The sequence below is a fragment of the Egretta garzetta genome, unplaced genomic scaffold (assembly GCF_000687185.1).
Source record: "Egretta garzetta isolate BGI_Z169 unplaced genomic scaffold, ASM68718v1 scaffold96, whole genome shotgun sequence".
NCBI lineage: Eukaryota > Metazoa > Chordata > Aves > Pelecaniformes > Ardeidae > Egretta > Egretta garzetta.
Genome location: NW_009259965.1, coordinates 1,257,533 through 1,272,042, shown reverse-complemented (window position 1 = coordinate 1,272,042; position 14,510 = coordinate 1,257,533). Strand labels below are relative to the sequence as shown.

At 36.2% G+C, this 14,510-nt stretch overlaps 1 protein-coding gene across 1 annotated transcript in view; it reads right to left on the bottom strand.

Annotated features, from left to right (window-relative positions):
* NEK11 (NIMA related kinase 11) overlaps window positions 1–14,510 on the bottom strand; it is a 99,446-nt gene that overhangs the window by 47,497 nt on the left and 37,439 nt on the right. Inside the window, exons 6-11 of the mRNA XM_009640178.1 lie at window positions 13,968–14,117; window positions 13,807–13,885; window positions 13,201–13,286; window positions 9,141–9,260; window positions 6,976–7,069; window positions 5,128–5,266 (exon numbers count right to left, since the gene is read on the bottom strand). Coding sequence (XP_009638473.1) covers window positions 5,128–5,266; window positions 6,976–7,069; window positions 9,141–9,260; window positions 13,201–13,286; window positions 13,807–13,885; window positions 13,968–14,117 — 668 coding nt within the window. The remainder of the gene's footprint in view (window positions 1–5,127; window positions 5,267–6,975; window positions 7,070–9,140; window positions 9,261–13,200; window positions 13,287–13,806; window positions 13,886–13,967; window positions 14,118–14,510) is intronic.

The following is a 14,510-nucleotide window of genomic DNA, read 5'->3' as shown; positions in this document are numbered from 1 at the left end:
ATGATTTGCAAAATATAATTTTTAATATTCAGAAAAAATTAATCAATAAAATGAGCTGGGGAAATGTAGCAGAAAAGAAAAAATCAAAATCAAAATACAAAGGGAATTTAGTTATTAATCATTAGCAGTTTTACAGTATTGCTTGAAAATAACTGAAGTATACAGATATATATTTTCAACACATAAATATTTGTATATAACACTGACAGTGGCTCAGTGTCTCCGAGTACAATCTCAGTAAGAAACTTAATTCAGCTCTGTTGTCTCTTGCTGGTACTTGGAGAAAATGGAGATGGAAAAGACATGAAGATATCTATAGTAAAGTAAAACTGTTCCCAGTAGTACAATATATTCTTAACTGCTCTGTCCACCCTAGTTTTAAATCATTTGTTTGATGACAGTTCCATAAATTCCTGGACACGTAAGATGGAGACATCAACATTTTTCAATGAATATTAAACACAACTGTAAAATATCTTTCCATAAATATTTCATTATCAAAATATAATTTCTAAAGTTTTGGTTCCAATTAACAAATCTAAAAATTTAATGCAGTTTAAAACTATTACATAAAATAGTTGCAAATGCATAAAGCCATTTTTCATTGGTTTATATTTGCAAAAGTTTACATTTCCAAGGAGTGTGTTAGCAGTCTAATTAGCTGAACAATACAGTAAGAGTATATACCATTCTAATGATACACTTAACATACTGCTTCAGCCATTTACCTAATATGATTAATAATAATTATAAAAGTAATTTTTCTAGCTGACTCTTCCTTAGCAACTCTGCTACCTGTCTTTTTACAAATAAAGGGAACATTTTTTACTCCAGACTGTAATGATTAAAGAAGCAAAAGTGTTAAGAGACTTATTCTAGTCACTTAAGAGAAATAGAAATTTAAAGCACATTTTTCAACCTTCACTATTGCAAGGAAGTGAACCTGCCATGACTCTCTGAAGATCCGCAGCATGGAGAGAAGTAATAGCCAAACCAGAAGAATCTTTTGCTCTAGTATGCATGAAAAATGCAGCTAAATCAAGGAACTGAGAGACAAGTCCCAGAACCTGAAGATTTAGAGATATTCCCTAATAACCCAGTATGCCTGCCTACTTATCCTGCTGGCACATGCTAAGAGGACATCCCATGCTTGTGTAGTTACAAGTTCTTCTAACTGTACACGCCGACCTTTTTCAGAAAGGACACTTGATTTCCCCACAAGCTCAGCCAGCGCTGCAGAGCAGCTCTTCGAATGCTTCCCATCGTGGCAGGTGATGCTAACCATGGGATGGGTGGGGAGGGGGCAGAAGCAACATGCCGCTGGGTGACCAAGAGGAGCACTGCACGGCCGGCCAGGGAGAGGTCTGCTCTGCCAAGGTTAGTATGCACAGCGCTGCTTTCCAGAAGCTAAGCGGGAGTGCATCACCAATACAAAGCAGGACCGGGATATTATAACAAACGTACAGTGGGTGACCCTGAGAACTGGAATAATGGAAAAGGAGAAAATTCAAAGAACGGAGCCATGAGTTTAAGCGTTAAAACCAAAATAATTATTGTAAATTGGGAGAGAACAGCTTGGAAGCATCTCAAGGAAGGAATAAGGAAGTGACCAGTGTTAAAACATATGAATAATACAGAAGCATTATATAGAGGTATTACACAGAAGGATATTACTGCTGCCTACAAAAACATGAGGCGAATAAGCAAAGGAAGGAAGGGAGCTACTTAAGCTGCAAGGCAATAAGGCAATGCATCTTAAAAGCGTTGGCACGAAACAGCCAGAAGTAAAAAGGTTCACAAGCACTGCAATATTTTGGCCCAGGAACAGCCTTCTACGCAGAGAAGCAGGAGGAACTTTCCAGAGTGTATAAAACAGGTCAAATTACTTAGAAAAGGGGCAGTGTGGGTAGATACCTATGGTAGCCACAGTCTGGACTTGGTGGTCTTTCCATGGAACAGAAGCAAATGGTCAGAAAGTGGTGGGATTGGGGGACAGCACTTTCTCTCTAGCAGAGCACCAACAGGAGGCAAGATAATGGCTCTGGAATATCTGTGCTTAATGCACAGCTTCTTCTTTGGGATCATTAAAACAAAAATAGTATAACTCGCTAGTCACATAATTTTTCACTGCTGCCCACTGCCTGGTTAAAACTGGATCCTTTTCTTCCTGAGCTTAAGTAACGCAAGCTCAGATGATTTTCAAAGTGATTTCTGTCTGCAAAAGCTCACATTTCTTTGACCTCTCCCCCTCCCCAAGTTCTTCATTTTCTGCTGAGGCATGGAGGATGCTGCAGAACACGTGCCCAGAATCCCAGAAATGAAGAGGGAGAAAGGCAACAGCACACCAAGGTGTACCAGCCATGGCAAGCTGGTCTGGCTTAGCAAGTGACATCTGAATAGTCAGATTTAAAACCCACACTCTCAATCAGTCCCACAGAACACAGCAGTGTTCCCAGTCTCTATGAGAAAAGAATAAATTTGCATAGTATAGCTGGATGGCACAGTAAGGAACATGATGTTGAAGAACTAACTGAATTTTATTGTTATAAAATAGTATTTACATTGCCTGCAGCATTTGTCTGGAAGAATAAGAATCAGATTATTCCATTAAGTTTCTGAGGAACTTGTAACAAGTGTCAACAATCTGGATGAACCTTTTCTGGAACAGACTGAGTTCATCTCAACATCAAAAGCACACGGTCCACTCAGATCTCTTTCATACACCAAAAAATAAAACCTGCTTGAATACTAAAAAAAATTGGTCAGCAATTTTTTGTTTCAGGCAACTCTTTTAAATGTTCCTCAAGTGCACAGGGGTGCTAATTAGAATGAAAAATGTTCAGAAGTTCATTGCAGATTACATAAAACAAACAGAGAGAGAAGCTTAAACTTCTCAGGGAAGTCTACAGCATTTAAATGTTTTTGAACATTGCTGAAACTCATCCACCATGAAGTCCAAAACCCCAAACTGTCATAATGATTTTCGTTTATCTAACTACACTGCCTTGTTTTTCCCAACTTCCAGTAAATGTAACAACCACTGCTAAAATTGGATCAAGATGCCATGGGTTTTAAATCTACTAACTAAAGCTAAACCTTGAGCTTTGTATTTGATGTCTTTCCCAATGACATACAACTGCGTTTCATAATGCTTTAGATAATTTTCAGTGAAAGCAGAGTGTAAGGTGTTCTATTCTCTATGCCTCTAACCCTCTAAGAGCTTGATCTTTCAATCTGTCAAGCCCTGCTCTTCTCTTCTGTTCATGTTGCAAATTTTTTTAAGGACTGCAGGATATGTGCCAAAGATAGTTTGAACTTTTGTCCCTACCTGTTAGGACTGGGGTACTATCCCTAGCTGTTCCCCACCAGCTTTTCCCTCATGAACAGACTCGACCTCCTGCCTTTCTCCCCTTCCTCAACTGTTTTTAGTTAGGGAGCTTATTAGTCTGGTATTTGTAGTCTAACTTCTGCTAACCTAGTATGGGTTAGCAAGATTTATTAACATTTAAGACAACTTTATAAAATCATTTTATAGCCTTGCTTCTAGTTTTCTTGGGTTTTCTGTTGTATAGCCCATTGATCAAGAACTAAATTCTATTGAAAAATCAATAGCTGGAACTATTTCTACATTTTCAAATACAAAGGTGCCATTAATAACTTAATTAATAATTAGACATGTAGGACATGCATGGTTGCCCTGAAATGTTTAAAGAAAAGAGGAGTATGAATAGTGAATAGAGCAAGTAACAGCTTTGACATCAGCTTCAGGAATAACAAGGTATTCACAAAGCAAAGAAGAGAAACCATGTGATCCTTTTTCTCATGAACCCACCACTTCAATGTCAGAGACTCTGGCAAAAGCAATTAAACATGCATTCAGCTTTATACAATGCATTGACCCAGCTTTTGCATCACAGATATAAATGCATCTAATTTCTGTCATTATAGTTTAACAGCTTAATGACCTCTAAAGGCAGAAACATCAGTTTCTTTCCTTTCATGCATGTTGTTCTGTTTCTATTTAGGTATCTTTGTATGCTTCCTCCAGTACATCTCCCACCCACATTTACTGCGTTCTCTTGGTCCTCTCTTTGCAAGCTTCCCCACCCTACCCCCAGGATGTATTTCTAGCAGCTGGGTTCTCTCCTACACAGGTCATCCCTCCTCATACTGTGAAATAGCAAGCCAACCACATAGACATAAATGAGGCTACACTGAAAGAAAAAAGCCATTTGCTATTAAAAAAACCCACCTCCACCACAAACAAACCGATTTTGATGCCTTTAATTTAATGGCGTATACCTTCACGGACCATAAACCAACACTAAAAGGCAGAGCTATTAGAGAAAAGTAGTTTTCATACTTAGAAGTATATTAATGCATACTTGCAAGATTCTAACCTGATTAAAAATCTTTTACTGTAATAGTGCTTACACTGTGATTCTTAAATATTTAAGAGTATAGCACTATTCCAGAACACCATAGAAACAAAACATATAAATGTGCTCTTAAAAATATTTTCCTCATTAAGCACAACAGTTCCACTTTTTTTTAAAAGCTTGACTATTTACTCATCTATATACACTGAAGTACATGTTATATAGTACTTCTTATTCTCTAGACAGTAGCTATGTATTTGAGGACAGTATAGATAAGCACAGTTTAAAGAGTTTCCATCTGCTTCTCTCATTGTTATAGATAAAGAAAACGGCATCAAAGTGTACCAAAGGTGCAAACTCTCTGAATTCTTGTACTCGTTTTTGCACTGGAGAGATAATTTAGGAAATTATTTTCTAACACCAGTCATTTCATATGTGCAAAGTTAAAGCTATTTCCTTCTAACTCAGCATCTCCTTCAGAGAAGCTGCATTCACCTCTGTCGCTGCTCACAGGTCCTCAGACTCTGGGAACACAGACCTCCTGCCACATAACCTTGCTGCATATCTGCTCTACATCCATCCACCTAGATTATTTTCCTTCTCTCTTTGTAATTTTTTTGACAATGTTACAAATCTGGCCACTTTTTATACTGCAGTTTCCCCACCATAAATTAACTACAAGGGACAAAATCAAATCTTGCTTTGTTTATAGGAAGTTTCACAACAACATCAAATTTGGAATTCTTACCATGGTCTGTGAGTTCAGACATGCAGAGTTGACTTGATGTCTCATTTCCACTAGGTTCATTGTGTCCTATGGACACATAGTCGCAAGCAATGACCGGCTGAGAATGAATTAAGGGTTTCAAAGTCTGCTCATCAGATTCCTTAGTCGAATGAAGCAGCATGGAGAAACAGGTACAGTTAGAGCTTTCAGCAGTACAATGGTTGCCCTGATCTACAGAACTGCTGGGACTTGTGTTAGGCAAACACTAAAAAAAAATGCTCCCTTTTTTGTAAATGATTATTAGTGACTCAGCCATAAGCAGAAACAGATTTAACATTTTTTTCTCCAGACACAATAGGAAATAGAAACTAGAGTGAAGTACATGTTATATAGTACTTCTTATTCTCTAGACAGTAGCTATGTATTTGAGGACAGTATAGATAAGCACAGTTTAAAGAGTTTCCATCTGCTTCTCTCATTGTTATAGATAAAGAAAACGGCATCAAAGTGTACCAAAGGTGCAAACTCTCTGAATTCTTGTACTCGTTTTTGCACTGGAGAGATAATTTAGGAAATTATTTTCTAACACCAGTCATTTCATATGTGCAAAGTTAAAGCTATTTCCTTCTAACTCAGCATCTCCTTCAGAGAAGCTGCATTCACCTCTGTCGCTGCTCACAGGTCCTCAGACTCTGGGAACACAGACCTCCTGCCACATAACCTTGCTGCATATCTGCTCTACATCCATCCACCTAGATTATTTTCCTTCTCTCTTTGTAATTTTTTTGACAATGTTACAAATCTGGCCACTTTTTATACTGCAGTTTCCCCACCATAAATTAACTACAAGGGACAAAATCAAATCTTGCTTTGTTTATAGGAAGTTTCACAACAACATCAAATTTGGAATTCTTACCATGGTCTGTGAGTTCAGACATGCAGAGTTGACTTGATGTCTCATTTCCACTAGGTTCATTGTGTCCTATGGACACATAGTCGCAAGCAATGACCGGCTGAGAATGAATTAAGAGTTTCAAAGTCTGCTCATCAGATTCCTTAGTCGAATGAAGCAGCATGGAGAAACAGGTACAGTTAGAGCTTTCAGCAGTACAATGGTTGCCCTGATCTACAGAACTGCTGGGACTTGTGTTAGGCAAACACTAAAAAAAAATGCTACCTTTTTTGTAAATGATTATTAGTGACTCAGCCATAAGCAGAAACAGATTTAACATTTTTTTCTCCAGACACAATAGGAAATAGAAACTAGAGTGCATGAGAAAGAACAGCTAGAAGACAAAGCACTAACCAAACCCTCATTATTTCTGTGATGCTTTCACTGACTATTTCCAAATTGACACTGTTCTCTCAATGCTAAGAGTTAGTGCTAGAATTGAACAGACCTATCTTCTGTTGCAGATAGCTTAAAAGGAAAGGACAGCTTACACTGGGGGTCATTCCAAGACTTTATTCTTACTAAAAAGCCAGTTGAAATGTTAATATTCTTAACTAAGCAAATGCAAAGAGCCATGCCAAATGAGACTGTTTGAAGGATTACAATTTTAAACTTAACTTGAAAATGAATGTATTTTGAACTCTGATGTCACGCAGACTGTCAGTAAGGGTGACTTAATAAAAGAAAATTGTGCAATGAATAGAGAGTTTGTTGAACCATATCTGAATAACTGAATGCACTTTCCCTCATCACAGATCCACAGGTTCAGCTAAGTGGTCCAGACTTTGATGCACTTCCAACTTATTAGTCTTAGAACAGGACTGCGTCTCTAGTGCTAAAGAAAGTGCGTGGAAAACAGGAAAGTGGTGTACACAATGTGCATAAATGAGGCTTCCGAAACAAGACACTGTACTTACATGCAGGACATCGACATTCAGCTGCTGAAAATTACGGGACCTGAACTCTTGCATTCTTTTGATATTTTCTTGATATTTTTCTTCTGCCAACTGTCTGTAAATACAGAATACTTGTGTTTAGGATGTGATAGCAGGGACTGCACAAGGGGGTCTTCTAAAAGTAAATGTGGAAAACCAAATTCCATAGACTCTCATGGTGCCAAACGTTCATGGCAGCTACTGAAGGTGAGGTTAGTTTTAGTGAACTCACAAGTAGATTTCATGCCTTATTTCCAAACACTATTATATTTTTCTTTCACAGCTTGCACAAAATAATTCAGAAACAGTAAATAATTAGTCCCAGCACTTTCTGTTTCTTCCAAAGATATTAAATACTTTGGATGGACTTTATTCCACCATGTAGTCCAGGGACCTTTCAGCTGAAGACAGGCATACAACTTGCATGCTACGAACACTTCACTTCACTTGGTAACTGCATTCTTCTGTACGGGACTATTTAAACCTGGTGCTGCATTAAGCGGCTCTTCCAGTTTCCATTACTATATTCCCTTCCCATCCATCTCTAGATTTGTACTGCTGACAGCAGATCTCCAGTCTGAGAAGGTACTGGTTTTGCACTGTTTCAAATACTTTCAGTGAGAGTGAGCTGGCAACAACCCAGAGCTGGATATAGATCCATTGTAAAGATTCTTGACTGAGAACAAGATTTGAAGATGAGTATCTTGCCTTTACATTACAAAATAAATCTATTTAATTTTGTTCCTGGGAAAAAAAAACATGAAAACCTAAATAGAAAACACTAAGGCTTGAGAAAGTGAAGAAAATGAAAAGCAAACTAGAACTATCCTACAATTAATATTATTTCCTAATCTCCATCCATTTTAAAAAAGTGAAAGGGACAGACTTCCTATTTATAAATAGAAGTACAAAAATTGGCCTACCATATTATTGAAAACACTGTATAGAAGGTTAAATTTACATAGTGGTTTTAATTCAAGGAGATTTTTTTTTTAAATGAGAATAAATTTACATGCCATCTCCAATATTAAATGAGATGGTAAGTGTCAGGCATACATGCTGGTAAAAAATATTTTTCAAAAGGAAATGAAAGCCTTTAGTTTTTTGTTTGTAGCCTTTGGATATGGGCATCACAAGTTGGCACAAGTAATGCTATGACGTGATTTTACTCAGCGTTTTCACTCAACTACAATTGCTATTGATTTGCAGGTATATGTAGCTGCAGAGTTTCTGAGGCCATAAATACAGACTTCATGTCACCTCACAATATTCTTCTGTACTAGGACATCTTGCCCTACTGAATTGGTAACTTGCTTTGGCACGACAGGGTTAAGATGCTGATTCTCATGATCAAAAATAATTATTCCCTCTGTTATCCTCTATAAATAACTGAGTAAATATTTGTTAATTTACATTGCACTTTGCAAAATGTTTTTGAAGAAAACATTAAAAATGAATTAAAAATTAATGTGCTGCTTTTCCAATTTTCATTCATACCAAATAAAACATTGAATATTTTTAACTGGGAAAAACTCAACTGTGTCATCAAAACAGTATATTCTTTTTTATGTAAAAAAAGGAATCCATGCATACACACATAGCTTTCCAGCTATTTCTCATATTCCACTCAGAAATGGTACTACTTCTCCTTCAAATTCCCCCTTTTATTATGTCTCCTTCACTCAATAAAAAAACCCACAAATCATAAAGCCTTTATAACATGTCCCTTCTCCCTGTTTGATCATTTGATAAGACTATGCTCCGAGCTCTTAACTTCTATCCGCAAATCTCTTAGGCCAAAACAATTGACAAAAGCTGGATTGTAACTAAATGTCCAACTCCTCAGGCTGTGCAATCCTTTAAACGACAAGTCATTAAAAAAATCTGTTGTAACACATGTGAAAATCCGTCACATACTTATTTAACCAGAAACCCATGCTCAAAGTACCAGTTTTGGGCTAATGTTCTGACTTTTTTACCCCTACATAAATAATTACTGTTATTTAACTCATCCAAAATCCTCATTCACTTTGAGTAGTTGAAGACTATTTTTATTTTTACCTTGACAGTTCTAACTCTCTTGTTAGACTGTTGGACGCAGAGAACTGCATGGTTAGGGCATGAGGCCAATGTTATGCTCAACTTACTTCAACTTCTTTGCTTTCTCATCTGCAGCATTTAACTTCCTCAACCTCATTCGTTCCCGCGGTGTCATTTTCTGTACTTCAGACAGTTCCTGCAGAGTTTGTAAATGAACTTTCTTCTGTCTGAAATTGAATGCATGCAAGTCCATCATCATATAAAAACATAAATATCAGTATTTTGATTTGATATTGAAACATAGTGACATTTCAGATGGAATAATTAGACAGTCACAGGTACTATAAAAGACTAATTTGGAAAGCAAACATCTCTTAAATTGAAATATTTAAACTTGGACTTAGATTCATGAAGAAGATGAATCATTTCAGGTGAGAATGGAAAAAGGCAGATTCAGCTCCTTAAAAGAATAAATGTTGAAACACAGTAAAATATTTACTCTGCAGGCTTCATCACTGAGTATATTCCAAGTACAAAGGCAGTCTTTAAATGAGAACCACAGAAAAAAACCAGTATCACCCATACATTTTACATTTACTATTACAAGCCATCTAGAATAAAAGACACTATTAATCTGTCTTTAATGACAGATATAATTATCATGTTGCCCTCTTGAATTTCTGGTCCTAATCAATAATAACAATCCACTAGTAAAATGGTCTCCATAGACCATCTCTGAAAGCTGAGCATGAATTATTGACATACATATTTCAGCTGTTTTTATCAACACAGGAGAGCAATGTTAGTCCTATATTAAAAAAAGGATATTAATCTCAGATTTCTACCTCACATCCTACAGTAATTACAAAAATTAAACCATAGTTTGCAATGCCTTCGAAATCGTATTTCACTTACACTGATTTTTTCTATTATTTATGAGATCAAGTATTCATTTTGAATTACCATTTTTGCCCTTATGAGATAAATTCACTTCTGATCATGTAAGAGCCCAGTTTTGTAATCATTCAAATTGCAACACCTTCTGGACTATCATTTTGAAATCAGGATTTTAATAAATGAGAAGTTTTCGTTATGCTTTTCAATTGTTGACTATAGAGGGAAATAGTGTAAAGACATGAATGTTAGTCTGAAATATGAAAGACTAAGGACAAAGACAAGAGTTCAATTATTCATAAGAATGGAACTAACTCTTCAAGTATGAATAATGTAGACATATTTCATGTCCCCTGTAAAAAAGTCTAATTTAAATTATAAGAACCTCTTGGGAAAAAAAAAGTCATTTTTCATCCAAGTTGAAACTGAACTTGTACAGCTTTATGCTTACTTAAATATTTAAAATTTATGACTTGCATGGGACTGGAATAAAGTAAGCCATTAGAGGCCTTTACTAGAAGAAACTAGACTCAACTATACATGGAAAAAATAATTCCTGGCAAGAAAAAAAAAAATAATCATAAATTCAAAGTAGCAATGTTTGGGGAGGACACTGTAATAAGCAGCTCCTTGTACACTGACTCAGACCAGAGTATTGTGACATTACAGCAGATGTGGAAAATTCACTATATTCAATTAATTTCTCCTCCACTTTTCTGTTTTCTACCATTTTTCATGTATTTTTATTTCAATTTTACCTACCTCTTTAGATCCAGGATTGCAGAAATTATTTGGCATTTTGCTTACCAGTTGCAATACAGACAGCTAGCATTCTCATAAATACAATGAAAGTCATAATAAGATTATGAATTTATGCATATTCCAAACATTTAGCCAAAAAGAATCAGACTGCAGCACATTTGAAGATAATTTATAGTGAAGCTTCTCCTAGGATTTTTTTCTCAAATTGATGCCCTGAATTTGAAAACCTCAAGGTAAATTTCCATGCTCAATCAAAAACTGTTGCTATCCATTGGTCCATGATTTTTAGGAGCTCTAAAACTCTGCATGGCAGCAGCTGACTTTCTATTTTCTTTTAAAAAACGTAAAAGAACATGATGTTTGCAGTTAGAAATTGCTCTTTCTCTTAGGGACTACAGACTTGCTAATGAACAAGAATAGTTATAGACTCTGGGATATGCATTCATGTCCTCCCCACATGCTAGCTCTGTCACTATATGATGTCCATTTGGAAGGTGATGAGACTCAATATATTCAAACTAACGACAACGCATCAGGTATGGAACATAGTATATGTTACAAATAATAGAAAGGGATTTTGTCCCTCTGTTCTAGAAGCATGGGGATATTTGAAGTCTGGGCATAATTTTGCAGGTAAAAATACTGCTTGCTCAAAGCATCTACAATCTTTTGGTGCATACAGATAATTTGAAAACTTGTGCCCACAAAATAAAGGCACGGATCAAAAGTTTCTTGAAGATTCACATACTTTATGTTTCAATAAGCATGAAATACTCAGTATAATTCAGATAGAGTTGGCATGATATTTAGGCAAGATTTCAGTGCCCCAAAAGCGTTTAAGGTATATCTCTAAGGGAACATCTCTGCAGTTAACTATGTTTAATTAGAAGAGGCAGGAATCCACTCAGAGTTAATTGAATCAACCTGAATACAGCAGCCATAGACAAAAGATAGGTCTAATGTTTCCCAGCTATTGCATATCTACCCATCTGACTCTCATATTTCCAGTACAATAGCAAAGGGCTAGTTCTAGCAGAAGCAATCATGCAGAACAGTAAAGCCAAAAACTTGACAGCAGCCTGAGTCGGCTCCATTTGCTGTTATTTATTAGATTATTATTACTAGCCAATACAGGTATTATTTATTGCTGCATTTTAAATCTATGATTGAAAAGTTCAACAACCTATTTATACTAACGCTACCTATTTATACTAAAACAGAGAACTTTAGTCTGATAAAAAACCAGACTCATCTGTCAACAAGAGAGAGCAAGAACAGAAGTGACGGTGGAAACCGAAACCCCAATTTCTAGAGATGAGAGCTTTACAGATACAGTCCCAGTAGTTAAACTGGGTAAAAAAAGATGTACAGAAGATTTTCCTGTGTGGAATTCCACTGTCTTTGCTCCGCTCTCTTCCTACCTCTGATATTAAATAACACTTTCTTTGGAAAAGCTGACGCTGGTCACCTCTCCTGAATGGATGCTTGCAAGCAGCAGATTTGGCAGCATCTGCAAAGTGACCACAGCTGCAAAACTGTGGGTACTCTCCGATAGCAGAGGCCAAAAAAAATGAAGGGGAAAGGCCTATTGCCTCACAGGCTCTGCTAATTCTGGATTGTAGCATGGGCTTCTCTATTGCTGTTACCTATTCATTCAAAAGAAATTTCATATCCTGTTAAAGTCTTGACAATTATTTAGAGGAAACAAGAAACAGGGGTGTCCATGGCGTCCGCACAGGATCACAAACTCCTGACTTTGAGCGCACTAGCTCCTAACAGAGCAAAACCACATACAGAAAATTCAGGGACAGCAAGCAAAAGGGAGGGCCAGCTGCCATTGAAACTGCAGAGCTAATTTATAAAGGCAAAATGAAATTGCCCATGCTGACATTTGTTTTAATCATTGCAGCATTGTAATTTAATTAATTAATTTGGTATATATTCAGAGCCTAAAAAAGAGATCATGTGCGAAGGTGCTACTGACGTAAGATCCAAGAAACATTGCTAGCCTTAACTTCTCACTATAGTTAGAAGACAAATATAATAGTATTCTTTGGATGTATTAGCTGAATATTAGTTTAAGTGCATATGCTTTTAGTTTGGTATCATTTAGGAAACATAGCTATCACATTCAATAATTAGTAGGTACACAAACAGCAGCACTATAAATGATCATAACTAAAATGGTGATCTAAACCTAAACCTTCAAAATGTAAAGACAAAGGTCATAATTTACATACTAACTGGTACTAAATTAACACATGCATATACTACACATGCACATGCAATTTACACATTTATATAATAAAAATAATTGACCTGCAAATCCTTTTTTTCCCCTCCTAAATCTTAATTATGCATCTCACTAATGTAATTGCTCTTCTGTATTTCCTGGGGAATGGGTCCCTCTAAACATAAAGCACTATGAGATTAACACAAGTGTTTACAACATATTATTTGGCAACACTAATTTCATATACTGCTGCCCATAAAACACTTAAAAATACTTACACAGCATCAAAAATGGGAGCAGCCTCTTTCTGCCAGTTGAGTGCCTTGTCTTTCACAGTCATGTTTGTGAACTTGGACTGTATATTCTGCAAGGAAATAAAATAGAAGTGGTATCAACACTTGAGGCTGGAGTGATCCAGACTCTTCAGCTCTGACCCAATACAGTCCTAATGTAAAGACTGACTGAGCAGTTTCCTTCCCCACCTTTTTAGAAAGCCAGATAAGATACACACTGAAGCAGGGACCAAAAGAGCAAGAAGCACTATTTTTCATTAAAATTATGACTAACCAGAACAGTTTAGAGATTGTACATACCCTGGCCTGAATGATCTGCACTTGTTACACATAAATGCCCATTTGCCTTATTGCTCATAACATTTAAAAGGGGATACGATACATTCAGCAAGTAGAGTGACAAGGGCTTCATTTCTCACTGCCTCGCTACCTCAGTCATATTTGTAATTTAGCTCTGAAAGTCCCCTGGATTAATGTTCCCATGAACTGCTGTCTAATTATTTTTTCTCAACACATTTTCTCTGCCTCCATTCTGCTTTTGCAAGATATACTCAAACAGTAAGTGTACAACTGTCACTTTTGCTTATATACCTTTAGTTGTTCATCAATATAAGGAAATTTTAGGATCTCTGCTGCTGCTGGTCTCAATGAAGGATTCTTATTTAACATGCTGGAACATTAAAAAACAGAAGTCATAATTAAGTGGTTTTCCAAATTAACTTATAAACCTGCTAAACAAGAAAATAACATACCTGCACAGCACAGCATTCAATTTGCTTGGATATCTATCAGGAAGAGAAGGTGTATCACCTTCTACAATTTTTAACACAACAGACAAAAAATTGTGTCCAGTAAATGCATGGTTCATACAGCACATCTCGTATAATATGCATCCCAGCGACCTTGAAGAATAAAATAATAGGAATAGTATAAACAATATTTTTAAAGTAGCATGCATAGTGACATTACAGTAAGTAAAATCAAAATTGTAAGCCCTTTTCTCCCAAGAATAGAATATTTCATTATCATGCTATCCTTTTCATCTGAAATATTTTTATTCAGATCACAAATTAGTAACTTTATAAACAGGAGAAATCATCATTCTGTTTCCATAATTGCAGGAACAAACATAAATTCTGCATATAAATACACATATTCTTATATATTACACACACACACACGTGTGTGTGTGTGTAAAAATAAAGTAAAACCCTATCATATAAACAACTTTAAGTGGTTACTCATTAAATTAAGAACAAAGTATTTAATTAGTGACTGACTGAGAAAATAGTTTA